Source organism: Lonchura striata, chromosome 4 (assembly GCF_046129695.1).
Source record: "Lonchura striata isolate bLonStr1 chromosome 4, bLonStr1.mat, whole genome shotgun sequence".
Taxonomy (NCBI): Eukaryota; Metazoa; Chordata; class Aves; order Passeriformes; family Estrildidae; genus Lonchura; species Lonchura striata.
The window spans coordinates 1866876-1894852 of NC_134606.1; the positions used below are offsets into that span (position 1 = coordinate 1866876).

Sequence of the window (27977 nt, forward strand, 5' to 3'; positions counted from 1 at the left end):
GGTGCCACCTCTGTCTCCGGTGTCACCTCTGTCTCCGGTGTCACCTGTGTCGCCGGTGTCGCAGCTACAAAACCCGGGGCGCTGCCGTGTCCTGCCCGGTGGGACCGGGACCGTGACGGGGACAAGGACAGGGACAGGGACAGGGCCATGGCCGCCACCAAGGTGACAGCAGCGGCGACAGAGCTGGCGGCCGCCCGCGAGCACGGGCTGGCCGTGACCCGCGACTTCCACAGCAACCCCCGGCTGAGTGAGTGCAGGACACGGCGGGGACACCGGGGGGACACCGGGGGGACACCGGGGGGACACCGAGATGGGGGACAGGGGAGGGAGGGACATCCCTCTGTCCCCGAGCACTGGTGGCAGGGACGAGGGGGTGACACCGGGCAGGAGTGCGTGGGTGGCACTGGAGCGGGTACAGGGACAGAGGGGTGGCACTGGGACAGGCAGGGGTGACAGGGATGGGTGGGTGGCACTGGGGCAGGCAGGGGTGACAGGGATGGGTGGGTGGCACTGGGACAAGCAGGGACTGGTGGGTGACACCGGGTCGGGAAGGGACAGAGGGGTGGCACTGGGACAGGCAGGGGTGACAGGGACGGGTGGGTGGCACTGGGACAGGAAGGGACAGAGGGGTGGTACTGGGACAGGCAGGGGTGACAGGGACGGGTGGGTGGCACTGGGGCAGGAAGGGACAGAGGGGTGGCACTGGGACAGGCAGGGGTGACAGGGACGGGTGGGTGGCACTGGGGCAGGAAGGGACAGAGGGGTGGCACTGGGACAGGCAGGGGTGACAGGGATGGGTGGGTGGCACTGGGGCAGGAAGGGACAGAGGGGTGGCACTGGGACAGGCAGGGGTGACAGGGACGGGTGGGTGGCACTGGGACAGGCAGGGGTGACAGGGATGGGTGGGTGGCACTGGGGCAGGAAGGGACAGAGGGGTGGCACTGGCACAGCCAGGGGTGACAAGGATGGACGGGCGTGTGACACTGCTTCAAGAGGGGACAGCTGGGTGGCACTGCGACAGGCAGGGTGGCACAGGGGCCACGTGTGTCTCTCGTGGGGACAGGGGGACAGTGTGGCTCTGCGGGGCTGTCCCCTCCTGGGGACCGCGACCGGGGAAGGTGTCCCCACGCAGGGGACACCCGTGGGGAGCCGTGGTGACACTCCCGAGGTGCCAGGGCGCCCTTCCCGCTGTGTCCCCACCCCACGGCGACATCGGGACACCTGGCACCGCGCCGGCGCCACACGGGGCTGGACGATCCCCTGTCACTTTGTCCCCAAGCCCCCGCTGCCACCGGGGGCGTCCGTTGTGACCTTTGTGCCTTCGCTGCCGGGGCCGGGCAGCTCGGAAGCCACCTGGCCGGGATGTCACCTCGTCCCCAAGCGGGTGGCTCCGGTCCCTCCCGAGCCGAGCTGGCCCTGCCCGGCCACCCGCCGTGTTTGCTGTCAACAGCGGCCACCCGCGGGTGGCTCCTGCCCGGGTCACCGGGCGGAGCGCCAGCCCTTGGCTCGGGTGTCACCCGCGTGTCCCTTTGCCAGGAAAAACCGCCCCGCTTTCTTCTCGCTGGTCGCCTTTGTCCCCTCGAGGGACGCGTTTGTCACCCCCCTGTGCCCAGCCCGGCACGGCCACCCATGCGGGGACAAAGCGCTGTCGCCGGTGTGTCCCTGCCAGCCAGGTGGGGACAGGCGGGTCCCAAAATGTTCCCGGAGGTGACAGCGAAGGTGGCAGGAAGGACAGAGGGGGGGTGGCACAGCTCGGGGGGGGCCTGGCGGTGACACTCGGAGGGGTGGGGACATCCCCTGAATATGGGGAAGGGGCAGCAGGACCCCCAGCTCCGGATCCAGTTTGGGGTCCCAGTTTGGGGTCCCAGTTTGGAGTCCCACCTCGGGGTTCCAGTCTGGGGTCCCAGTTCGGGGTCCCTGTTTGGGGTCTCTGTTTAGGGTCCCAGTTTGGGGTCCCAGTTCGGAGTGTCAGTTTGGGGTCCCCTTTTAGGGTCCCTGTTTAGGGTTCCAGTTTAGGGCTCCAGTTTAGGTTCACACTGTGGGGTCCCAGTTTAGGGTCCCAGTTGATGGTCCCAGTTCGGTGTCCCAGTTTAGGGTCCCAGTTTGGGGTCCCTGTTTAAGGTCCCAGTTCAGGGTCCCAGTTTGGGGTCCCTGCTTAGGGTCCCAGTTCGGTATCCCAGTTTATGGCCCCAATTTGGGGTCCCAGTTTGGGGTCCCAGTGAGGCACTGGGCACAAGGAGTGTGTCACTGTCCCCAGCCCAGTGCCCGCAACTGGGAGAACTGGGGGGGTCAGGCAGGAATCTGGGATGGGCAGGAATGGATGGATGGATGATGGATGGATGATGGATGGATGGATGGATGGATGGATGGATGGATGGATGGATGATGGATGGATGGATGATGGATGGATGGATGGATGGATGGATGGATGGATGGATGGATGGATGGACAGATGGATGATGGATGGATGGATGGATGGATGGATGGATGATGGATGGATGGATGGATGATAGATGGATGGATGATGGATGGATGGATGGATGGATGGATGGATGGATGGATGGATGGATGATGGATGGATGGATGGATGGATGGATGGATGGATGGATGAATGGATGGATGGATGATGGATGGATGGATGGATGGATGGATGGATGGATGGATGGATGGAGGGATGGACAGATAGATGATGGATGGATGGATGGATGATGGATGATGGATGGATGATGGATGGATGGATGATGGATGGATGGATGGATGGATGGATGGATGATGGATGGATGGATGGATGATGGATAATGGATGGATGATGGATGGATGGATGGATGGATGGATGGATGGATGGATGATGGATGGATGGATGGATGATGGATGATGGATGGATGATGGATGGATGGATGGATGGATGGATGGATGGATGGATGGATGGATGGATGATGGATGGATGGATGGATGATGGATAATGGATGGATGATGGATGGATGGATGGATGGATGGATGGATGGATGGATGGATGGATGGATGGATGGATGATGGATAATGGATGGATGATGGATGGATGGATGGATGGATGATGGATGGATGGATGGATGGATGGATGGATGGATGGATGGATGGATGGATGATGGATGGATGATGGATGGATGGAGGGATGGATGATGGATGGATGGATGGATGGATGGATGGATGGATGGATGGATGGATGGATAATGGATGGATGGATGGATGGATGGATGGATAATGGATGGATGGATGGATGAGGAAGCAGCACACCCAGTTTTTGCCGCACAGCCCCAGCCCAGCAGCCATTTTGTTGGCTCACTGCCACATCCCAGTTGTCCCCATTACCCGTGACACCTCTCCTGCTCCAGGCGCGGGATCCTGCCTCTGGAATCTCCTCCTGGTGCCATTTGGGACACGGGCAACAGCAGAGGAGCATCCAGGGACACTCCCAACCCTTGGCCACATTTCCCGGGGGGGCTGCGACCTCACTGCCCCATATCCCTGTGTCCCACCAGAACCTCCCACCCTCGAACCCCCATCCTTTAGGATCCCTCCCTCCATCCCTGTTTTCCTTCCACCAGCAAAACCCACGATTGAATTTTCCTTTTTTTTTTTTTTTTTTTTTTGTTTTCCCCCCTTTTTTTGTTGTTTTTTTTTTCCACGCTTGGCTGCGGCCGCCTTTTCTCGGGCTGCCCCCACATGACCGTGCAGGTGTGTCTGGGAACCCGCGGCCGCCGGGCCCTAATTAGTGTAATTAGTGGCATAGAGTGTGACCCCCCGCCGGGCTTTTCACGGCCCCTGCCAGCCCCGGGCCAGCCCCGCGGGGTTGACAGCGCGGCACAAAGTGACACATGCCACAATGGGCAGGTTCAGGAGGCGACCGGGGCCGGCAGCCGTGGGGGAAGCGGTCACTTAGGGATGGTCGGAAAAGTCCCAGGGTGGGCTCGGGGCTGACAGGGATTTGGAGGAGGAGGGGAGGCGGGGGGTGGATTTGTGATGCGGCTTTTGGAAATCGGGCATTCCTGGGATCGTTCAAATGCCGGATTTTGGGTTGGGAGGGAGGTTAAATCCCACCCGGTGCCATGCACGGGGAGCCCTCCCGCTGTCCCGGGTTGCTCCGAGTCCTGTCCCTGTCCCTGTCCCCTGCCAGGGGTGGGGGATGCACCCAGCCCCACCCAGAGCTGCTGCCCGGCACCCTCAGGGGTGGAGGGGTGGGGTCCCCCCTCTGTGCCCTGGGGGACACCGGGGACCCTCCCTGCGCCCCAGGGCGGCTCAGGGTCAGCCCCGGAGCTGCTGGGGTCAGCTCTGGGACTGAGCACTGGGGGGTTGGGGGCTGTTTATCCCTCCTGCTTCCCAGCCCTGCTCCAGGTGTCCCCATCCCTTCCCAGCTCTGGAATTCGGGGCGGGGGCTGAGCGGCGCGCGCCGCACAGAGGATGAGGTGACAAAAAAAAGGGGAATGGCTTCCCGCTGGAAAAGGGGAGATTTGGGTGGGATTTTGGGAAGGAATTCCTCCCTGCGAGGGTGAGGAGGGGCTGGGATGGAATTCCCAGAGAAGCTGCGGCTGTCCCTGGAATCGCCCAAGTCCAGTTTGGATGAACCCGGACCCACCTGAGCTGGCACAACACAACGCCCCTCGAGCTCCTTTCCCACCCCAACCATCCCCCGACCCCAAGACCCCCTCGGAGGTGGCAGCGAGCCCCCGGCGCACTTTGCAGCCGAGCCCTGCGGGGCCGCGGAGGGCAGGGCGGGCGAGCGGGAGCAATTAGCGGCGGGTGGAGCCGGCCCGGGTCCCCTTTGTCACCGGGGGCCGCGCTGGGCAGCAGTGCGTGAGTGTCAGCGCTGACGGAGATCGCATCTGACAGCAGCTGTGAATTTGGGGCTGGGGGTGTGCAAAGGCCACGTTGAAAGGCTTCGCTTTCCCCTCGGCCCCGCTGCCGCCGCCCTCCTCCTCCCGCCCCCCGGCCGTGCCCCCGGCCCACCCAACCCGCCGCGGCCGCGGTGCGGCTTCATTAGCGCTGCTGGGGCTTTCCGGGGCTCCCCTGCGCTTCCCGGCCCTCCTCCTCCTCCTCCTCCTCCTCTTCCTCCTCATCTCGTTCTTCTTCCCCTCCTCTTCCTCCTCCTCTTCTTGTTCTTCGTCCCCTCCTCTTCCTCCTCCTCTTCTTCTTCTTCTCGTTCTCCTCTTCCTCCTCTTCTTGTTATTCTCTTTGTCCTTTTCCTCCTCCTCTTCCTCCTCCTCCTCCTCTTCTTGTTCTTCTTCTCCTCCTCTTCTTCGTGTTATTCTCCTTCTTTTCTTTCTCCTCTTCCTCCTCCTCCTCTTCTTCTTCTTCTCTTTATCTTCCTTCTCTTTTTCTTGTTCTCCTCATCCTCTTCCTCCTCCTCCTCCTCCTCATCTCGTTCTTCTTCTCCTCCTCTTCCTCCTCCTCTTCTTGTTCTTCTTCTGGTTCTCCTTTTCCTCCTCTTCTTGTTCTTCTCTTTGTCCTTTTCCTCCTCCTCTTCCTCCTCCTCTTCTTCCTCTTCTTCTTTTCTTTCTCCTCTTCCTCCTCCTCTTCTTGTTCTATTTTTCCTTTTCCTCCTTCTCCTCTTCCTTCTCTTCCTGTTCTTCTCCTCTTCCTCCTCCTCCTCCTCTTCTTCTTTTTCTCTTTATCTTCCTTCTCTTTTTCTTGTTCTCCTCCTCCTCCTTCTCCTCCTTCTCCTCCTTCTCTTCCTCATCCTCATCCTCCTCTTCTTCCTTTTCTTCTTCTTTTCCTTCTCTTCCTCCTCCTCTCAGTGTTCTTCTCTTCCTCCTCCTCTTCTTGTTCTTCTCTTTGTCCTCTTCCTCCTCCTCCTCCTCTTCTTCCTCCTCGTCCTCCTCTTCCTCCTCCTCTTCTTCTTCTTTTCCTTCTCTTCCTCCTCCTCTTCTTGTTCTTCTCTTTGTCCTTTTCCTCCTCCTCCTCTTCCTCCTCCTCTTCTTTTTCTTCTCCTTCTCTTCCTTCTTTTGTTCTTCTCCTCGTCCTCTTCTTCCTCTTCCTCCTCTTTTTCCTCGTTCTCCTCTTATTCTCCTCCTCTTCCTCCTTCTCTTCTCTTTCTCCTCATCCTCCTCATCCTCATCTTCTCCTCCTCTTCTTCTTCTCCTCATCTTCCTCGTCCTCCTCTTCTTCTTCTCCTCCTCTTCCTTGTCCTTCCCTTCCTCCTCCTCTTCCTCCACTTCTCCTCCTCTTTCACATCCTTCTCCTCCTCTTCCCCTTCTTCCTCTTCTCCTCCTCTTCCTCTTCTTCCTCTTCTCCTCCTCTTCTTCTTCTTGTTCTCCTCATCTTCTCCTCCTCCTCTTCTGCTTCTTCTTCCTCTTCTCCTTTTTATTCTTCTCCTCCTTCCTCTCCACTTTCTCCTCTTCCTCCTCGTTCTTCTTCTCCTTCTTTTCCTTTTTCTCCTCCTCCTCCTCTCTTCCCACCCCGTTCCCTTTCCGGGCTGTCCCTCAGCATCGCTGTCGTGACTTCCCCTCTGTCACGACAGAACGTCCAGAGCCGGGCATGGATGAGGGGCTGGGATGATCCCTGGAATGTCCAAGGCCAGGCTGGACACTGGGGCTTGGAGAAACCTGGAATGGTGGAAGGGATCCTTGATGGAACCAGGTGGGATTTGAGGTCCCTCCCAACCCAAACCATTCCAGGATTCCAGAGGTCCCAGCCCATGGTTGGATGATGGATGGATGATGGATGATGGATGGATGATGGATGGATGGATGGATGATGGATGGATGATGGATGATGGATGATGGATGGATGGATGGATGATGGATGGACGGATGATGGATGGATGATGGAGGGATGGATGGATGGATAGATGGATGGATGGATGATGGATGGATGGATGATGGATGGATGATGGATGGATGGATGGATGATGGATGGATGGATGGATGGATGGATGATGAAGGATGGATGGATGGATGATGGATGGATGATGGATGATGGATGGAGGATGGATGGATGATGGATGGATGATGGATGGATGGATGATGGATGGATGATGGATGGATGGATGGATGGATGGATGGATGGATGATGGATGGATGGATGATGGATGATGGATGATGGATGGATGGATGGATGGATGGATGATGGATGGATGTATGATGGATGGATGGATGGATGATGGATGGATGGATGGATGGATGGATGGATGGATGGATGGATGGATGGATGGATGGATGGATAAATGGATGGATGGATAATTGATGTAGGCCAGATTAAGAAGTGATGGTTGATTGGAGGGATGATGGATGAATTTCCATATCATCCAAGAGCTCAGCCAATGACCGATGTCACCCCTGGTGCCACCTGCACTACGAGTGGCTCCCACATTCCAGGTGGGAAGAGCCATCCCGTGAAACCACCGGACAGCCACCAATGTCCCCAAGGGCATGGCAGCCACCGGGACCACACTGGACACCCCGTGCCAGGACAAGTGACACCCCAACGTCCCTGTCCCACACGGGTGACCCCGGGGCTGCCGAGGGGGAGAAGAAAAACTCCCCAAAATTCCTGTCGGGGGGGAAGGGAAGCGGGAGAGCTTCGGGAGGGAGCGGGAACGGGAATAAAAGGCCGGATGGTCACTTTGGGAAGAAAGGGGACAAAAGGCCAGGAGGACGCTCCCGGTGTGCCGGCCCCTCCGCAGGCTGAATGGGCGAGCAGCAGGAACCCGCCTCATTGGGGAAGGGCAGAGAAGGCTAATTAGTTAATTAGCAGTGGGGCTGGGAGAGCCTCGTGGGGCTCAGCAAGGCCAAGGGCGGGAGAAGCTGGGATGGGGCACAAATCCAGGCTGGAGGAGGTGATGTTGGAAAGGTGGGAATTCCATCCCTGTGGGACGCCGCCTGCAGAGCTGCTCCAGCTCCTGGATCCCAAATTCAGGCGGGTGTGGAGCTGCTGGAGGAAATCCAGAGCAGATTCCAGAGTTGTTCTCAGGGCTGGAGCCCGTCTGGAGCCAGGCTGGGAGAGCTGGGAATGTTCCCCTGGAGAAGGGAAAATTCCAGGGAATGCTCAGAGTGCCTGGAGGGGCTCCAGGAGAGCTGGAGAGGGACTGGGGACAAGGGACAGAGGGACAGGAGCCAGGGAATGGCTCCCACTGGGAAAGGGGAGCTTGGGCTGGGATCTTGGCAAGGAATTCCTGGCTGGGATGGAATTCCCAGTTTTGCTGTGGATACCCCTGGATCCCTGGAATTAATTAATCCAAGGCCAAGTTGGACCCATCTGGGGTGGTGGGAGGTGTCCCTGAACTGGGTTGGGGTGGGATTTAAGGTCTTTTCCAATCTAAACCATTCCAGAATTCTGGATCCCCTCCGCTCTGGGAGAGCTGGGAATGTTCCCCTGGAGAAGGGAAAATTCCAGGGAATGCTCGGAGTCCCTGCAGGGGCTCCAGGAGAGCTGGAGAGGGACTGGGGACAAGGGACAGAGGGACAGGAGCCAGGGAATGGCTCCCACTGGGAAAGGGGAGCTTGGGCTGGGATCTTGGCAAGGAATTCCTGGCTGGGCTGCAATTCCCAGAGAATTCCCAGGAATTCCCAGCTGTGGCCGCCCTTGGATCCCTGGCAGTGCCCAGGGCCAGGTTGGACACTGGGATTGGATCCACCTGGCACAGTGGGAGGTGCCGGGGTTGGAATCCCTGAGCTTGAAGGTCCTTCCCACCCCAGACCAGTCTGGAATTCCGTAATTCCAATTGCTGAAATCCCGGGATCGCTGGCACCACCCCGGCCGAGGCAAGGGGACACCGAGGGTCCCGCTGTGCCACCGGGGTGACCCCACAGAGCCCCGTGGGGTGTCCCCGGTGGGAGTGGGCTGTGAGAAGCGGGAGCCATCCCTAGGGATGCGCTCCCGGGGGCTGTCCCAGCCGGGGGGACAATGCCACCGTCGGCACGGGGACATCCCGGGACCCCGTCCCCTCTCCGATCCCGTTAGGATCAGTGGGAATGAGGGTGAGGAGAGGGGCAGGGCTGGAAGGGCCGGGGGGGCAGCGGGGCCGGGGCCGCGCTCGGGAGGATCGAGGCCCGGCTTTGGGCCGGGTCAGCTCCCCAAACCTGCGCCCGCCGGGCCGATCCCAATCCCGGAGTTCCCGGGAGATGATCCCAATCCCGGAGTTCCCGGGAGATGATCCCAATCCCGGAGTTCCCGGGAGCTGATCCCAGTCCCGGAGTTCCCGGGAGATGATCCCAATCCCGGAGTTCCCGGGAGATGATCCCAATCCCGGAGTTCCCGGGAGATGATCCCAGTCCCGGAATTCCCGGGAGATGATCCCAATCCCAGAGTTCCCGGGAGATGATCCCAATCCCGGAATTCCCGGGAGATGATCCCAATCCCAGAGTTCCCGGGAGATGATCCCAGTCCTGGCACTCCCGGGAGATGATCCCAGTCCCGGAGTTCCCGGGAGATGATTCCAATCCCGGAGTTCCCGGGAGCCGATCCCAGTCCCGGCACTCCCGGGAGCTGATCCAAATCCTGGTGATTCCCAGAGCCAATCCCAGTCCCAGCAATCCCAGGAGCCAATCCCGGTCCCGGCACTCCGGTGAACCGAGTCAAATCCCGGCATTCCCAGGATCCAATCCCAATATCGGAATTCCCAGCATCTGATCCCAATCCCAGAATTCCCAGGATCTGATCCAATCCTTGTCATTCCCAGGAGCCGATCCTAATTCCATTATTCCCAGGACCTGATCCCAATCCTGGCATTCCCAGGATTCCATCCCAATCCCATTATTCCCAGGATCCCATCCCAGCTCTGGAATTCCCAGGACCTGATCCCAGTCCCGGCATTCCCAGGACCTGATCCCAATCCTGGAATTCTTACGATCTGATCCAAATCCCATTATTCCCAGGATCCCATCCCAATCCCAGAATTCACAGGAACCCATCCCAGTCCTGACATTCCCAGAACCCCATCCCAATCCCATCATTCCCAGGTTCCTATCCCAATCCCAGCATTCCCAGGATCCCATCCCAACTCCAGCATTCCCAGGACCTGATCCCAATCCTGGAATTCCTACAGTCCGATCCCAATCCCATAATTGCCAGGATCTGATCCCAATCCTGGCATTCCCAGAATCCCATCCCAACCCCAGCATCCCATCCCAGTCCTGGAATTCACAGGATTTGATCCCAATCCCGGAATTCCCAGCATCCAATCCCTATCCGGAAATCTTCAGGATCCCATCCCAATCCCAGGATCAGATCCCAATCCTGGCATTCCCAGCATCTGATCCCAATCCCATAATTTTCAGGATTCCATCCCAATCCCATTATTCTCAGGTTTCCCATCCCAATCCTGGAATTCCCGGGATCCCAATCCCGCCATTCCCAGGTTCCCATCCCAATCCCGGAATTCCCGGGATCCGCTGCCTCTCCCTGTGTCCCCACCCAGCTTCACGCCCGTTTGTCACCCTTGTCCCCTGTCCCCGTTTGTCACCCTTGTCCCGGGGTTGTCCCCGCGAGGTCACACCCTCAGCACCCCCCGTGTGTCACCCCCGCTGTGTCCCCAGGGCCACCAGGGTCCCCCCAGGGCCACCAGGGTCCCCCCAGCACCGCGGGGACTTTGGGATCCTCGGGCAAGGCGTGGCAGGGAGGTGACAACGGGACATCTCCCTGGTGGCACTCCCAGCGGTGACATCCCTGTGGTGGGGACACCTCCGGGAGGTGACAACGGGACATCTCCCTGGTGGCACTCCCAGCGGTGACATCCCTGTGGTGGGGACACCTCCGGGAGGTGACACTGGGACACCTCCCTGGTGGCACCCCTAGAGGTGACATCCCTGTGGTGGGGACACCTCTGGGAGGTGACACTGGGACACCTCCCTGGTGGCACTCCAGCGGTGACATCCCTGTGGTGGGGACACCTCCGGGAGGTGACAACGGGACATCTCCCTGGTGGCACTCCCAGAGGTGACATCCCTGTGGTGGGGACACCTCCGGGAGGTGACAATGGGACACCTCCCTGGTGGCACCCCCAGAGGTGACATCCCTGTGGTGGGGACACCTCCCTGGTGGCACTCCCAGCGGTGACATCCCTGTGGTGGGGACACCTCCGGGAGGTGACAACGGGACATCTCCCTGGTGGCACCCCTAGAGGTGACATCCCTGTGGTGGGGACACCTCCGGGAGGTGACAACGGGACATCTCCCTGGTGGCACCCCTAGAGGTGACATCCCTGTGGTGGGGACACCTCCGGGAGGTGACAACGGGACATCTCCCTGGTGGCACTCCCAGCGGTGACATCCCTGTGGTGGGGACACCTCCGGGAGGTGACACAACCCCTGAGTGCCAGGAAGCCACCGCTGAGTGACATTTCCTGCAGGACACCGTGTCCAGCTGGGCCACCGCTGGTCACTGGGGTTGTCACCGGGACAGGGACACGGGAAGGGACAGGGTGGCGGGGTGTCACCCCCCGGGTGGCCCCGTGGCTCTGACAGTGTCCCCTGCCCCAGCCTACAGGACCGTGTGCGGTGTCAACGGGCCACTGGTGGTGCTGGACAACGTCAAGGTAGGACCTTGGGGTGACATGGGGACAGCGTGGCGGTGGCACCTGGGGCTGTGTGGGGACCCCAGTGCTGAGGGGGCGATGGAGGGAGTGTGTCCCTTGTTCCCTGTCACCTGTCCCCTCCCTCCTGTCCCCTGGGCTGTCCCCTGTCCCTGTGCCATCCTCCTGTCCCTTGTCCCCTGGGCTGTCCCCTGGGCTGTCCCCTGGGCTGTCCCCTGTCCCTGTGCCATCCTCCTGTCCCCTGGGCTGTCCCCTGTCCCTGTCCCATCCCTCCTGTCCCTGTCCCCTGGGCTGTCCCCTGTCCCTGTGCCATCCTCCTGTCCCTGTCCCCTCGTCTGTCCCCTGTCCCCTGTCCCCTGGGCTGTCCCCTGGGCTGTCCCCTCCTCTCTGGGGTCCGAGCTCCCTCCTCTGGACACGCTCGGCAGCAGAGCCCTGTCCCCGCCTGTCCCCGCGTCCCCCTGTCCCCGCGCGGGTGGCGTGTCCGCCGACACTGGGGACACGCGGGACACTGCGTGGGACACTGCGTGGGACACTGCGTGGGACATGCGTGCGCTCGGTCCGGGCAGCCTGTCCCCCATTGTCCCGTGTCCCTGCTCGAGCTCAGCCCCTGTCCCCTGCGTCCTTGTGCCCTGTCCCCTGTGTCCCTGGCCAAGCTCTGTCCCCATCCCCTGTCCCCTGTCATCTGTCCCCATCCCCTGTCCCCTTTCCCAGCTCTGTCCCCATCCCCTGTCCCCTGTCCCAGCTCTGTCCCCATCCCCTGTCCCAGCTCTGTCCCCTGTCCCCCGTCCCCTGTCCCAGCTCTGTCCCCTGTCCCTTGTCCCCTGTCCCAGCTCTGTCCCCCATCCCCTGTCCCAGCTCTGTCCCCTGTCCCAGCTCTGTCCCCTGTCCCCTGTCCCCTGTCCCAGCTCTGTCCCCTGTCCCCTGTCCCCTTTCCCAGCTCTGTCCCCCATCCCCTGTCCCCTGTCCCAGCTCTGTCCCCTGTCCCTTGTCCCCTGTCCCAGCTCTGTCCCCTGTCCCCTGTCCCAGCTCTGTCCCTTGTCCCCTGTCCCCTGTCCCAGCTCTGTCCCCTGACCCCTGTCCCCTGTCCCCTGTCCCAGCTCTGTCCATGTCCCCAGCGCCACCTCCCGCAGGGACCCTGCTCTGAGCGGGGCCACTCCACAACCCCCGTGTCCCCTCGCTGTCACCCTCCCTGTCCCGCTCCCCGCTCTCCTGGCTGGGCTGGCGCCACCCGGGTGACATCCAGGGGGGTTTTGTCACGCGGTGTCGCGTTGCCACGTGGCCCTGTCATTTATTAATTAATCAGCTCAATTAAAGAAGGAGAAGGAGGAGGAGAGCCCTGAGCGTGCTGGGCAGCAGCGACATCGGCCATTGTCGCCAGAGCAGGAAGTGTCCCCTCAACACAAACGTCCCCTCCGTGTGCCCCGCGGTGTCCCCACGAGTGCCACGAGTGCCACTCGTGCCCGTGGCCCCAGCCTCGGTGACGGTGGCAGCCTGGTGGCTCTGGCTGTGACAAATCCCCTCGACATCGGGGAAACTGAGGCACGGAGCAGTGCCACAGCCCGGGGCCAGCTCCAGGATGCGACAGTGACAATGACAGCCAGCGCCACCCCTTTGCTGCGCGGTGTCCCCCCACTCCCCCTCAGCCTTTGGTGGCTTCAGGGGAAACTGAGGCAGCAGCAGCGGAGCAGGCGGGGCTGGGGGGGACAGGGGCGGGCTGAGGGGACAGAGGGGACACTGCCACCCCATTTTCCCGGGTCGCTGTCCCCACAGTTCGCCCAGTACGCCGAGATCGTGAACTTCACGCTGCCCAACGGCACCACCCGCAGCGGGCAGGTGCTGGAGGTGATGGGCGCCAAGGCCGTGGTCCAGGTGAGCGCGGGGACACGGCGACACCGCGGGGACACGGCGACACCGCGGGGACACGGCGACACCGCCACGCGGGGACACGCGGGGGCTGCGTGGCCCGGGGCCCGGGGTCCCTTTCCCAGGGTCTGTCCCGGGTCCCTGTCCCCAGAGCTCTGTCCCCTGTCCCTGTCCCGGGTCCCTGTCCCCGGAGTTCTGTCCCCGCTCCCTGTCCTAGGGTCTGTCCCCAGTCCCTGTCCCCAGAGCTCTGTCCCCTGTTCCTGTCGCCGGGTCCCTGTCCCTGGGTCTGTCCCGGGTCCCTGTCCCGGGTCCCTGTCCCAGGGTCTGTCCCGGGTCCTTGTCCCAGGGTCTGTCCCGGGTCCTTGTCCCATGTCCCTTTCTCGGATCCTTGTCCCCGGAGCTCTGTCCCCGATCCCTTTCCCGGGTCTGTCCCCGGTCCCCGTCCCGGTCCCTGTCCGGGCTCTGTCCCGGGGCTCTGTCCCCGGAGCTCTGTCCCCGGTCCCTGTCCCGGGTCCCTGTCCCGGGTCCCCGGTCCCTGTCCCCGGTCCCTGTCCGGGCTCTGTCCCGGGGCTCTGTCCCCGGAGCTCTGTCCGGTCCCAGTCCCCGGTCCCTGTCCCGGGTCCCCGGTCCCTGTCCCGGTCCCTGTCCCGGGTCCCCGGTCCCTGTCCCCGGTCCCTGTCCGGGCTCTGTCCCGGGGCTCTGTCCCCGGAGCTCTGTCCCCGGTCCCTGTCCCCGGTCCCTGTCCCGGGTCCCCGGTCCCTGTCCCGGTCCCTGTCCGGGCTCTGTCCCGGGGCTCTGTCCCCCTCCAGTGGTGGCTGTCGGGCTCGTGTCCCTGCGCTCTCTAGAGGTGGACAGTGTCCTGGGATGGGACACGGGACACGGGACAGTGTCCTGGGGTGGGACACGGGACACGGGAGAGTGTCCTGGGGTGGGACATGGGACACGGGACAATGTCCTGGGATGGGACACGGGACACGGGACGGTGTCCTGGGATGGGACACGGGACAAGGGACAGTGTCCTGGGATGTCCTGGAGTGTCCTGGGATGGGACACGGGACAAGGGACAGTGTCCTGGGATGGGCAGGGTTGTCCTGGAGTGTCCTGGAGTGTCCTGGGGTGGTCTGGATTGTCCTGGGACAAGTCATGTCCCCCTCCCGTGACCCCCCCTCCATCCCAGGACCACATTGCCACCCCCCAAAGCCACCAGCCCTGGGACCGCCGGGGTGTCCCCAAAGCCACCAGCCCTGGGACAGCCGGGGTGTCAGGGTGTCCCCAAAGCCACCAGCCCTGGGACAGCAAGGACCACCGGGGTGTCCCCAAAGCCACCAGCCCTGGGACAGCCGGGGTGTCAGGGTGTCCCCAAAGCCACCAGCCCTGGGACCGCCGGGGTGTCCCCAAAGCCACCAGCCCTGGGACAGCCGGGATGTCCCCAGAGCCGCGAGCCCCGGGGCTGTTTGGGGTCAAACCCCTCCTAATTAGCCCGGATCCCCCCCAGGTGGCCCCGCGGGGGCTCGGGGGGTCCCGCAGCTCCCCAAAGTCGCCGCTCTGATGCCACCTGCGCCTCGGGGATGCCCTTTTAATCCTATTAGAGAGCCCGGCTCGGGCAGGGGGGAAAAGGGGGAGAACGGGATGAAAGGAAGGGAAAAAAGGGAGAAAATGGGATTTTTGCAGCCTCAGCCTTGTTGGGGGTGACCCGCAGCCCCCGCACCCACCTTTGGGGGGGCTCCCAGTGTCACCTGCCACCGTCCCCACATCCCCCTGCTCCCAGCGGCCACCTGGCTCTAATTAAAGCGGCGAGCCGGGGGTTCATTAACGCAAATGATGTCAAATATTATCGGGATCAAAAGGCTTTCCCCGCGGGTGCGGCATTCACCGTCCATCCCCCCAAAAAAAATCCCCCCGAAGCCCCTCAAGAGAGGTTTTTAACCCCAAACTTTGTCCCTTCTTTTATGTCCCCTCCCAGGAGGGGGTTTGGGGTGAGCGGGGGTCACGTCACGCTCCTCAAAGCCTTAATTAATCCTCGTTAATTGCTCTCCCCGGGCACTCCGCAGGTGTTTGAGGGCACGTCGGGCATCGATGCCAAGGCGACAACCTGCGAGTTCACGGGGGACATCCTGCGCACGCCGGTGTCCGAGGACATGCTGGGTGAGCCCGGGCACGGCTGGCACCGAAATTTGGGGGGTTTGGGGCTTCGGGGTTCAGCTCTGCGGCTGAGAACGTCCCTGGGTCACCTCCGAGCTGCGACAGTCACCTGGGACGGGGCTGGCCCCGTCCGCGCCTCCTCTGGGCGCGGAAGGGTGAGGTGAGGTGGCAGCTGGAGGTGTCACCCTGTCCCTGGAAGTGTCACCCCATTCCTGGAGGTGTCACCCCGTCCCTGGCAGTGTCACCCTGTCCCTGGCGGTGTCACCCCGTCCCTGGAAGTGTCATCCCATCCCTTGAAAACGTCGCCCCGTCCCTGGCGGTGTCACCCCATCCCTGGTGGTGTCACCCTATTCCTGGAGGTGTCACCCACTCCTGGCAGGTCACCGCTTTAATTCCTGGTGGTGTCACCCCGTCCCTGGCAGTGTCACCCCACCCCTGGTGGTGTCACCCCACTCCTGGTGGTGTCACCCTATTCCTGGAGGTGTCGCCCCACTCCTGGCAATGTCACCAGTCCCTGGAAGTGTCACCCCGCTCCTGGCGGTGTCACCCCACACCTGGCAGTGTCACCCCGTCCCTGGCCGTGTCACCCCGTCCCTGGAAGTGTCACCCCATCCCTGAAAACGTCACCCCACTCCTGGCGGTGTCACCCCATCCCTGGCAGTGTCACCCCGTCCCTGGTGGTGTCACCCCGTCCCTGGTGGTGTCACCCCGTCCCTGGTGGTGTCACCCTATTCGTGGAGGTGTCGCCCCGTCCCTGGCGGTGTCACCCCATCGCTGGCAGTGTCACCCCATCCCTGGAAGTGTCACCCCGTTCCTGGAAACGTTGCCCTGTCCCTGGTGGTGTCACCCCACCCCTGGCAGTGTCACCCCACTCCTGGCGGTGTCACCCCGTTCCTGGCAGTGTCACCCCACCCCTGGTGGTGTCACCCTATTCCTGGAGGTGTCACCCAGTCCCTGGCAGTGTCACCCCACCCCTGGCGGTGTCCCAGGCCAGCCTGGACAGCACCCGAAGCCACCTGGCACAGCGCAAAGTGTCCCCATGGCAGGGAGGTGACACCGACGGGATTTGAGGTCCCTTCCCCCCCAAACCACTCTGGGATCCAGCTGTGACCGCCCCCCCCGGTCCCCCCCGTCCCCCAAAAACCCCGCGGGGTCACTCGGCGTGGGGGATGGCCCTGTCCCCGCGCTGTCCCCTCGCTGCCGCTCTCGGTGTCCCCCGGGAGTCGCCGCTGACCTTTGGTGCGCTGCCATCACCCTGATGCGCTGTGACACCGCCGCCGTGTCCCCGCACCGCCACCGCGTCCCGGGAGGCGAGCTCGGGGAAGCGTGGCGGTGTCGCGATCGATGCCACCACCGCGGCCCCGATGAGGCTGCGAGGGAGCGGGGAGGACGCGTCCCCTCCCTGGGGACACTTTGGGGATGAGGGGGGGTCGGTGTCACCCCGCTGAGACGGGCACGGCGAGGGGGGAGTGGTGGGGACATCGTGGGGACACGGGGACAGAGGGAGAGGGTGATGGGACATGGGGACAGAGGGAGAGGGTGATGGGACACGGGGACAAAGGGAGAGGGTGATGGGACACGGGGACAAAGGGACAAAGGGAGAAGGTGATGGGACATGGGGACAAAGGGAGAGGGTGATGGGACATGGGGACAAAGGGACAAAGGGAGAGGGTGATGGGACATGGGGACACGGGGACATGGGGACACGGGAACATGGGGACACGGGGAGAAGGTGATGGGACACGGGGACAAAGAGAGAGGGTGATGGGACACGGGGACAAAGAGAGAGGGTGATGGGACATGGGGACACGGGGACATGGGGAGAGGGTGATGGGACATGGGGACACGGGGACAAAGAGAGAGGGTGATGGGACACGGGGACAAAGGGACAAAGGGAGAGGGTGATGGGACACGGGGACAAAGGGACAAAGGGAGAGGGTGATGGGACACGGGGACAAAGGGACAAAGAGAGAGGGTGATGGGACATGGGGACAAAGAGAGAGGGTGATGGGACACAGGGACATGGGGACATGGGGACAAAGAGAGAAGGTGATGGGACACGGGGACACAGGGACACGGGGACACAGGGAGAGGGTGATGGATCATGGGGACACGGGGAGAGGGTGATGGGACATGGGGACACGGGGAGAAGGTGATGGGACATGGGGACACGGGGACATGGGGACATGGGGACACGGGGAGAGGGTGATGGGACATGGGGACATGGGGACAAAGAGGGTGATGGGACATGGGGACACGGGAACATGGGGACACGGGGATATGGGGGCATGGGGATATGGGGACACGGGGACACAGGGAGAGGGTGGTGGGACATGGGGACACGGGAACATGGGGACACGGGAACATGGGGACACGGGGATATGGGGACACGGGGACACAGGGAGAGGGTGATGGGGACACGGGTAATGGGGATGTGGGGACATGGGGACAGGGCAGTGGGGACAGGGTGATGGGGACAAAGGGACGGGGTGATGGGGACATGGGGACATGGGGACAGGGTGATGAGGGTGATGGGGACACAGGGACAGGCTGATGGGACATGGGGTGATGGGGGTCATGGGGACATGGGAACAGGACAATGGGGTTCATGGAGATAATGGGCACATGGGGACACAGGGACAGGGTGATGGGGACAAGGTCCTGTCCCTTGTGCCTGTATGGGGGAACCCAGGACCCCAAGGGGGAGGTGACAGAGGTGGCTGTGGGCATGGGGACACGGGGACAGGGTTATAAAGGTGGCTGGGGACATGGGAGGGACACGGGGGTGTTGTCCCCATGTGCTGGCATCTTCCTGCCACAGGAGTGGTGGTGTCACCCAGCCCGCAGGTGACACTTCCTGCTCCACAGCCCCTGGTCCCTGTGTCCCCTCTGGGGGTGGGAGGCGTGTCCCAGGATCGGGATGGGACCGTGCCCCAGGGCCATGGGACCAGCAGGTGCCACCACCAGCTGGTGGCCTCAGGCAGGGACAGTTCCTCTGTCCCCACAGGCCGGGTGTTCAACGGCTCCGCCAAACCCATCGACAGCGGCCCCCCGGTGATGGCCGAGGACTTCCTGGACATCAACGGTGACGGCTCCGGCTTTGTGGGAATGCGGAAGGGGCTTGGGGGTGGCTGGGAGATGGGGGTGTCACCATGCCCTGTGGTGTCACCACATCCGTCTGTCCATCCGTCTGTCCATCAATTCATCCATCATCCATCATCCATCATCCATCCATCCATCATCCATTCATCCATCCATCCATCATCCATCATCCATCCATCCATCCATCCATCCATCCATCTATCCATCATCCATCCATCCATCCATCATCCATCCATCATCCATCCATCATCCATTCATCCATCCATCCATCATCCATCATCCATCCATCATCCATCCATCCATCATCCATCATCCATCATCCATCCATCCATCATCCATCCATCCATCCATCATCCATCCATCCATCCATCCATCCATCATCCATCATCCATCCATCATTCATCCATCCATCATCCATCCATCCATCATCCATCCATCATCCATCCATCATCCATCCATCCATCATCCATCATCCATCCATCCATCATCCATCCATCCATCATCCATCCATCCATCATCCATCATCCATCCATCCATCATCCATCATCCATCCATCCATCCATCCATCCATCCATCCATCATCCATCCATCCATCCATCCATCCATCCATCTATCCATCATCCATCCATCCATCCATCATCCATCCATCATCCATCCATCATCCATTCATCCATCCATCCATCATCCATCATCCATCCATCATCCATCCATCCATCATCCATCATCCATCATCCATCCATCCATCATCCATCCATCCATCCATCATCCATCCATCCATCCATCCATCCATCATCCATCATCCATCCATCATTCATCCATCCATCATCCATCCATCCATCATCCATCCATCATCCATCCATTCCCACCAGGTTGCTCCAGGAGGCTCCAGGCACTGGGACGGTTCCTGTCCCACCCAGATCTGCTCCCTGCTCATCTCCAGAACTTCTTCCCAATTTTTCCCACCACCCAGGGCAATCCCTGCATCCTCTTCCACCCCATCCCTGCAAGTGTCCAAGGCCAGGCTGGACAGGGCTTGGAGCACCCTGGAAGAGCGGGAATGGTCCCTGGGTGGGACTGGATGCCTTCAAGACCCCTTCCAACCCCAACCCTTCCATGATCCCTCCTTTTCCCGCTCCAGGCCAGCCCATCAACCCCCATGGGCGCATCTATCCCGAGGAGATGATCCAGACCGGGATCTCCCCCATCGACGTCATGAACAGCATCGCCCGCGGCCAGAAAATTCCCATCTTCTCGGCCGCCGGGCTGCCGCACAACGAGGTGGGATTGCGGCAGGAGGAGCATGGAGGGATTTGGGAAGGTCGGATCCCCACTCTTGGTGCTGGGAAGCTGCCGTCAGCTCGTGCCTCAGTTTCCCCGCTGGCACAGCAATCCCTTTGTGCTGTTGGGAGGAGGAGCTGGGCTGGTTTGGGGTCCCTAAATCCAGGGGTTGGGGGGCTCCAGATCCTTCTGATGTCCCCACGAGTGGGGGGTGGGGCAGGAGGGGCTGGAAATTCCAGAGGGGGATGGGGTCGGGATTGGGGTTGGGATGCAGTGGGGTGGGATGGGATGGATGGGATCCATGGCCTGGGATGGGATTGGGATTGGGATTGGGGTTGGGGTTGGGATTGGGATTGGGGTTGGGATGGGATCCATGGTGTGGGATGGGATTGGGATGGGATCCATGGGATGGGATGGGATGGGGATTAGGTTTGGGGTTGGGATGGGATGGGATGGGATTGGGATCCATGGGATGGGATCCATGGCATTGGGATGGGATCCATGGGATTGGGATGAGGATGGGGATGGGATGGGATCCATGGGATTGGGTTGGGATTGGGATGTGATTGGGATGGGTTGGGATCCATGGGATGGGATGGGATGGGATGGGATGGGATGGGATGGGATGGGATGGGATGGGATGGGATGGGATGGGATGGGATGGGATGGGATGGGATGGGATGGGATGGGATGGGATGGGATCCATGGGATGGGATCCATGGGATGGGATGGGATCCATGGGATTGGGATCCATGGGATGGGATGGGATCCATGGCCTGGGATGGGATTGGGATTGGGGTTGGGATGGGATCCATGGTGTGGGATGGGATTGGGATGGGATGGGATCCATGGGATGGGATGGGATTGGGATTGGGGTTGGGATGGGATCCATGGGATGGGATCCATGGGATTGGGATGAGGATGGGGATGGGATGGGATCCATGGGATTGGGTTGGGATTGGGATGTGATTGGGATGGGTTGGGATCCATGGCCTGTGATGGGATGGGATGGGATCCATGGGATGGGATGGGATGGGATGGGATGGGATGGGATGGGATGGGATGGGATGGGATTGGGATGGGGATGGGATGGGATCCATGGAATGGGATCCATAGGATGGGATCCATGGCATGGGATGGGATGGAAACCATCCCTGACCAACCAGAAGTGACCACGAGCACGGCAGGACACAGCGAGGGGAGGACACCCCCCTGGCCCCTGCCCCATGGGGCCGTGTCCTGGTCCCAGCGGGGCCGTGGCCACTCCGGGGTGTCCCTGCTGCCACCCCCGCCCCTGTCCCCTCCCTCAGATCGCGGCACAGATCTGCCGCCAGGCCGGGCTGGTGAAGAAATCCAAGGACGTGGTGGACTTCCACGAGGACAACTTCGCCATCGTCTTCGCGGCCATGGGGGTGAGTCGGGGACATGCTGGGACGTCCCAGGTGACCCCAGAGCCGCCGTGTCCCCACGTCCCCACCCGCTGACCGCGTGTCCCGCCCGCCGCAGGTGAACATGGAGACGGCGCGGTTCTTCAAGTCGGACTTCGAGCAGAACGGCTCCATGGAGAACGTGTGCCTCTTCCTCAACCTGGCCAACGACCCCACGTCAGGCACAGCCCTGCCTCCTCCTCCTCTTCCTCTCCTTCTCCCTCCTCCTCCTTTCTCCTCTTCTCTCCCTCTTTTGTCTCCTCCTTCTTCCTTCTCCCTCCTTCTCCTATTTTTCTCTTTCTCCTCCTTTTTTTCTCCTACTCCTCTTCCTTCTCCCTTTTCCCCTCTCCCTTTTTCCCTCTCCCTTTTCCCCTCTCCCTTTTCCCCTCTCCCTTTTTCCCCTCTCCCTTTTTCCCTCTCCCTTTTTTCCCTCTCCCTTTTCCCCTCTCCTTTTTCCCTCTCCCTTTTTCCCTCTCCCTTTTTCTCTCTCCCTTTTTCTCTCTCCCTTTTCCCCTCTCCCTTTTTCCCTCTCCCTTTTTCTCTCTCCCTTTTTCTCTCTCCCTTTTTCCCCTCTCCCTTTTTCCCTCTCCCTTTTTCCTTTTCCCTTTTTCCCTCTCCCTTCCCCTTTCTCCTCCTCCTCCCTCCTCTCTTATTTTCTCCTTCCTTTTTCTTTTCTTCTCCCCTTCTTTCTCCTCCTCCCTCTCTCTCCTCCTTCCTTTCTTCTTTTTTCCTTCTTTATTCTTTTCCTTTCTACTTCCCCCTTCCCCTTTTCCTTCTTTCCCTTCTCCCCTTCTCCTTTCTCCTTTTTTCCTTATTTCGCTCTTTTTTTCTCTCCATTTTCTTCCATTTTCCTTTTCCTTCCCTTTCTCCCTCCTTTTCCTCCTCCTTCTTTCTCCCCTCTCCTTTTCTCCTCCATTTTCCTTCTCCCTCTCCCCTTCCTTTCCTCTTTCCCCTTTCCCTCTCCTCCCTCTCCCTCTTCCCCACCAGGACCCCCCAATCCCACCCGGATCATTTTGGGGGGACTCCCCTGACTCCCCCTGGGGCTCCCCACCCTCCCTGAGGAGCCCACACCAGGCTGGGCTGCACCGCGCGCCCCAAACCTGCCCTGCGGGGGGCTAATTAAGCTAATGGTGCTAATTGGGGGTGTCGCGCAGGATCGAGAGGATCATCACGCCGCGGCTGGCGCTGACCACGGCCGAGTTCCTGGCGTACCAGTGCGAGAAGCACGTGCTGGTCATCCTGACCGACATGAGCTCCTACGCCGAGGCCCTGCGCGAGGTCAGCCCCAGGGGCCTTGGGGTGCTCAGGGTGACAAGGACACCCCAGGGTCCTTGTGGGGTTTGGGGTGACAAGGACACCCTAGGGTCCTTGTGAGATGTTTGGGGTGACAAGGACAATCCAGGGTCATTGGGGTGCTCAGGGTGACAAGGACAGCCCAGGGGCCTTGGGGTGCTCGGGGTGACAAGGACAACCCAGGGGCCTTGGGGTGTTTGGGGTGACAAGGACAGCCCAGGGGCCTTGGGGTGCTCAGGGTGACAAGGACAGCCCAGGGGCCTTGTGGGGTTTGGGGTGACAAGGACACCCTAGGGTCCCTGTGAGATGTTTGGGGTGACAAGGACAATCCAGGGTCCTTGGGGAGCTCAGGGTGACAAGGACAGCCCAGGGTCCTTGGGGTGCTCAGGGTGACAAGGACACCCCAGGATCCTTGGGGTGCTCAGGGTGACAAGGACACCCTAAGGTCCTTCTGAGATGTTTGGGGTGACAAGGACACCCCAGGGCCCTTGGGGTGCACAGGGTGACAAGGACAATCCAGGATCCTTGGGGTGCTCAGGGTGACATGGACAGCTCAGAGTCCTTGGGGCGCTCAGGGTGACAAGGACAATCCAGGGTCCTTGCGGGGTTTGGGGGCTCCAGGGTGACAAGGACAACTGGAAGTGACTTCCCATGTTTTTTTGGGGTCTTTGGGGTTCCTGGGGTGTTTGGGGTGTCTGGGTTGCCCCGGATCCTCAGCACACCCGGGGTTTCCACGGTTCTTGAGGTTTTTGGGGCGTTTGGGGTGTTTAGGGCATCCAGCACATCTGGAGTTTTTGGGGTTGCCCGGGCTGCTCAGGACACTCGTGTCCCTTGTACCTCCCGTGGTTTTTGGGGTCTTTGGGGTGCCTGGAGTGTTTGGGGTGCTCAGAACCCTCAACACACTTGGGGTTTCCAAGGTTCTTGATTTTTTGGGGGTGTTTAGGGCATCCAGCACATCTGGAATTTTTGGGGTTGCCCGGGCTGCTCAGGACACTCGCGTCCCTCGTACCTCCCGTGGTTTTTGGGGTGTTTGGGGTTCCCAAGCTTTTTGGGGTGTTTGGGGTGTCTGGATTGCCCCGGATTCTCAACGCACCTTCGGTTTCCACACTTCTTGAGTTTTTTGGGGCGTTTAGGGCATCCAGCAGATCTGGAATTTTTTGGGGTTGCCCGGACTGCTCAGGACACTCGCGTCCCTCGTGCCTCCCGTGGTTTTTTGGGGTGCTCTGACCCCTCCAACCCCACAGGTGTCGGCGGCCAGGGAGGAGGTGCCGGGCCGCCGCGGCTTCCCCGGCTACATGTACACGGACCTGGCCACCATCTACGAGCGCGCCGGGCGCGTGGAGGGCAGGAACGGCTCCATCACCCAGATCCCCATCCTCACCATGCCCAACGACGGTCAGCGGGACCGGGAACACCGGGAGGGAACGGGAACACCGTGGGAGATCGGGATTTTCCCACTCCGGGATGGGAAATCCCGAATCGCTCCGGTTTTGGGGAGCTCCTGGGGTGGTGACGCTGCTGGGGTGATTTAGGGTCTGGGATTTCCATGTGTCCCCAGCAACACCTCCTGTTCGGGGTCCCAGCTCCAGGACACGGAGGTCACCCCAAAACCCCTCTAAGCCACCCCAACCACCCCATCCCCTCCCATTTGGGATCCCAGCTCCAGGACACGGAGGTCACCCCAAAACCCCTCTGAGCCACCCCAACCACCTCATCCCCTCCCATCTGGGGTCTCTCCAGGATGAGGAGGTGACCCCAAAACCCGTCTGAGCCATTCCAGCCATTCCATCCCCTCCCATCTGGGACCCCTGGCTCAAGGATGAGGAGGTGACCCCAAAACCCCTCCCAATCACTCTATCTCATCCCATTTTGGATCACTCCGTGACAAGGGGGTCACCCCAAAACTCCTCTGAGCCATCCCAACCACCCCATCTCTTCCAATGTTGGATCACTCCAGGACAAGGGGGTGACCCCAAAACCCGTCTGAGCCACCCCAACCACACCATCCCTCCCATTTGGGATCTCTCCAGGATGAGGAGGTGATCCCAAAATCCCTCCCAATCGTCCCATCCCCTCCCATGTGGAATCACTCCAGGACAAGGAGGTCACCCCAAAACCCCTCTGAGCCATTCCAACCACCCCATCCCCTCCCATTTGGGGTCCCAGCTCCAGGACAGAGAGGTGACCCCAAAACCCCTCTGAGCCACCCCAACCACCCCATCCCCTCCCATCTGGGGTCCCAGCTTCAGGAAAAGAGGGTGACCCCAAAACTCCTCTGGGCCACCCCAACCACACCATCCCCTCCCATGTGGGATCCCAGCTCCAGGACAAGGGGGTGACCCCAAAACCCCTCCCAATCACTCCATCTCATCCCATTTTGGATCACTCCATGACAAGGGGGTCACCCCAAAACCCCTCTGAGCCATCCCAACCACCTCATCCCCTCCCATCTGGGGTCCCAGCTTCAGGAAAAGAGGGTGACCCCAAAACTCCTCTGGGCCATCCCAACCACCCCATCCCTCCCATTTGGGGTTACTACAGGACAAGGGGGTCACCCCAAAACCCCTCTGAGGGACCCCAACCACCCCATCCCCTCCCATTTGGGATCCCAACTCCAGGACAGGGATGTGACCCCAAATCCCCCTTGCTGACCCCAGTGGGGTCTGCGCTGCCCCGGTGACCCCCCAGATGTCCCACAGCGGTGTCCCATGTCCAGCTGAGCTGCCAGCCCCACTGTGGGGGCCTCACAACCCCTTTGTCCCCCCACCCCAGACATCACCCACCCCATCCCCGACCTGACGGGGTTCATCACCGAGGGCCAGATCTACGTGGACCGGCAGCTCCACAACCGCCAGGTCCGTTCCCAAACCCCTTCCCATCTCCAGGGATGGATCCCGGGATGGATCCGGCACCCGCCGGGGCTGGGAACCACCCGGACGGGGGTGCCGGGGCTCGGGGTGGGGTCCCCCAGGGCTGGCTGGACATTGGGGTCGCTCTCACCCCACAGATTTACCCCCCCATCAACGTTCTGCCGTCCCTGTCCCGGCTGATGAAATCGGCCATCGGAGAGGGAATGACCAGGAAGGACCACGGGGACGTGTCCAACCAGCTGGTGAGGGCTTGGGGACACCCGCGGGGGGCGTTTGGCACGTGGGGACCCTCCTGTCCCCCCAGAGTTCCCAAGATTTTGGGGATGTTTGGGGTGTCTGGATTGTCCCGGATCCTCAGCGCACCCGGGGTTTCCACGGTTCTTGAGGTTTTTGGGACGTTTGGGGTGTTTAGGGCATCCAGCACATCTGGAATTTTTGGGGTTGCCCGGGCTGCTCAGGACACTCGTGTGCCTCGTGCTGGAATTGCTGGAGCAATTCCAGAGGAGGTTCTGGTGATGCTCCAAGCGCTGGAGCTGCTCTGGAGCCAGGCTGGGAGAGCTGGGAATGTTCTCCTGGAGAAGGGAGAAATCCAGGGAATGCTCAGAGTCCCAGGAATGGCCACGGGATTCCAGAGGTTCAGGATTGGATCCCACTGAGCTCCACGGGGTGTCCTAAATCCCAAATCTTCAGCTGCCTTCATTGGGATGTGAGGAGAATCCAGGGAAAGTGAGAGCACCTGGGAATGTTGGGGCTGCCCCAAATCCCTGGGAATGCCCAAGGCCAGGTTGGACACGAGCAACCTGGGAGAGGGGAAGGTGTCCCTAAACATGGATGGGGTGGAATGGGATGGGATTTAAGGTCCCATTCCAGGATTCTGGAGCCCGTCTGCTCTGGGAGAGCTGGGAATGTTCCCCTGGAGAAGGGAAAATTCCAGGGAATGCTCAGAGTCCCTAAAGGGGCTCCAGGAGAGGGACAAGGGACAGAGAGACCCAGGGAATGGCTCCCACTGGGAAAGGGGAGCTTGGGCTGGGATCTTGGCAAGGAATTCCTGGCTGGAATGGAATTCCCAGAGAATCCCTGGATCCTTGGGAATGCCCAAGGCCAGGTTGGACATTGGGGTTGGATCCACCTGGAATGGTGGGAGGTGTCCCTGAACTGGGATGGGGTGGAATTGTTGGGATGGAATTTAAGGTTCCTCCAACCCAAACCATTCCAGGATTCTGAAACTCCTCTGCTCTGGAGCCAGGCTGGGAGAGCTGGGAATGTTCCCCTGGAGAAGGGAAAATTCCAGGGAATGCTCAGAGTGCCTGGAGGGGCTCCAGGAGAGCTGGAGAGGGACTGGGGACAAGGGACAGAGGGACAGGAGCCAGGGAATGGCTCCCACTGGGAAAGGGGAGCTTGGGCTGGGATCTTGGCAAGGAATTCCTGGCTGGGATGGAATTCCCAGATTTGCTGGGGCTGCCAATGGATCCCTGGCAGTGCCCAAGGCCGGGTTGGGATGGATCTTTGATCCACCCTGGGCTGGTGGGAGGTGTCCCACCGGCCGGGCTGTGGGGTCCGTGCCCGTCCCGATCCATCGTTGGAATCCCGGGATCCCGCAGTACGCCTGCTACGCCATCGGGAAGGACGTGCAGGCCATGAAGGCCGTGGTGGGCGAGGAGGCCCTGTCCGCCGACGACCTCCTCTACCTGGAGTTCCTGCACAAATTCGAGAAGCACTTCATCTCCCAGGGTGAGCCTCCGGTTCCAAAATGGGGATTTGGGATCTGGGAGAGCCTCTCCCGAAGCCCGAAGCCTCCGGCCCGTTCCTCGTGCAGGGCCCTACGAGAACCGGAGCGTTTTCGAGTCGCTGGACATCGGCTGGCAGCTCCTGCGCATCTTCCCCAAGCAGCTCCTCAAGCGCATCCCCGAAAACGTCCTGGCCGAGTTCTACCCCCGCGAGGCCAAGGCGCCCGCGCAGGGCACGGCCCTGTGACCCCGAATCCCAACAAATCCCCTTTTCCCGACAATCGGATCCCCCTTTTTGAGAATGGGATCCCCCTTTCCAACAATCGGATCCCCTTTCTACAATCGGATCCCCTTTCCTACAATCAGACCCCCTTTCCAACAATCGGATTCCCCTTTTTGAGAATGGGATCCCCCTTTCTGACAATCAAATCCCCCTTTCCTACAATCAAATCCCCTTTCTACAATCAAATCCCCCTTTCTGACAATCAAATCCCCCTTTCTGACAATCGGATCCCCCTTTCCTACAATCATTCCCCCTTTCCTACAATCAAATCCCCATTTCCTACAATCAAATCCCCTTTCCTACAATCAAATCCCCTTTCCTACAATCGGATCCCATTTTCCAACAATCAAATCCCCTTTCTACAATCAAATCCCCCTTTCCTACAATCAAATCCCCTTTCCTACAATCAAATCCCCCTTTCCTACAATCGGATCCCCTTTCCTACAATCGGATCCCCTTTTCTGACAATCAAATCCCCTTTCCTACAAT

General features: G+C 60.8%; 1 protein-coding gene across 1 annotated transcript; it reads left to right on the forward strand.

Moving 5' to 3' along the window:
* The first annotated feature begins 147 nt into the window (after window positions 1–147).
* ATP6V1B1 (ATPase H+ transporting V1 subunit B1) lies at window positions 148–27469 on the forward strand. The gene is made up of 14 exons (XM_021526847.2): window positions 148–247; window positions 11451–11506; window positions 13274–13372; window positions 15418–15511; window positions 18516–18593; window positions 19749–19888; window positions 21199–21300; window positions 21395–21492; window positions 22470–22593; window positions 23853–24003; window positions 25381–25463; window positions 25616–25720; window positions 27080–27209; window positions 27295–27469. Exons 1-14 carry the CDS (start codon window positions 148–150, stop codon window positions 27450–27452), a joined length of 1518 nt encoding a protein of 505 aa, XP_021382522.1. The 3' UTR covers window positions 27453–27469.
* Window positions 27470–27977: the final 508 nt, after the last annotated feature.

Bases quoted from the DNA above. Each gene is read 5' to 3' on its own strand.
- ATP6V1B1 (XM_021526847.2), top strand. From the start codon at position 148: ATGGCCGCCACCAAGGTGACAGCAGCGGCGACAGAGCTGGCGGCCGCC. The intron at 15,512-18,515 runs GTGAGCCCGGGC...CTGTCCCCACAG, and splicing joins GGTGTCCGAGGACATGCTGG to GCCGGGTGTTCAACGGCTCC. The intron at 22,594-23,852 runs GTCAGCCCCAGG...CCAACCCCACAG, and splicing joins ACGCCGAGGCCCTGCGCGAG to GTGTCGGCGGCCAGGGAGGA.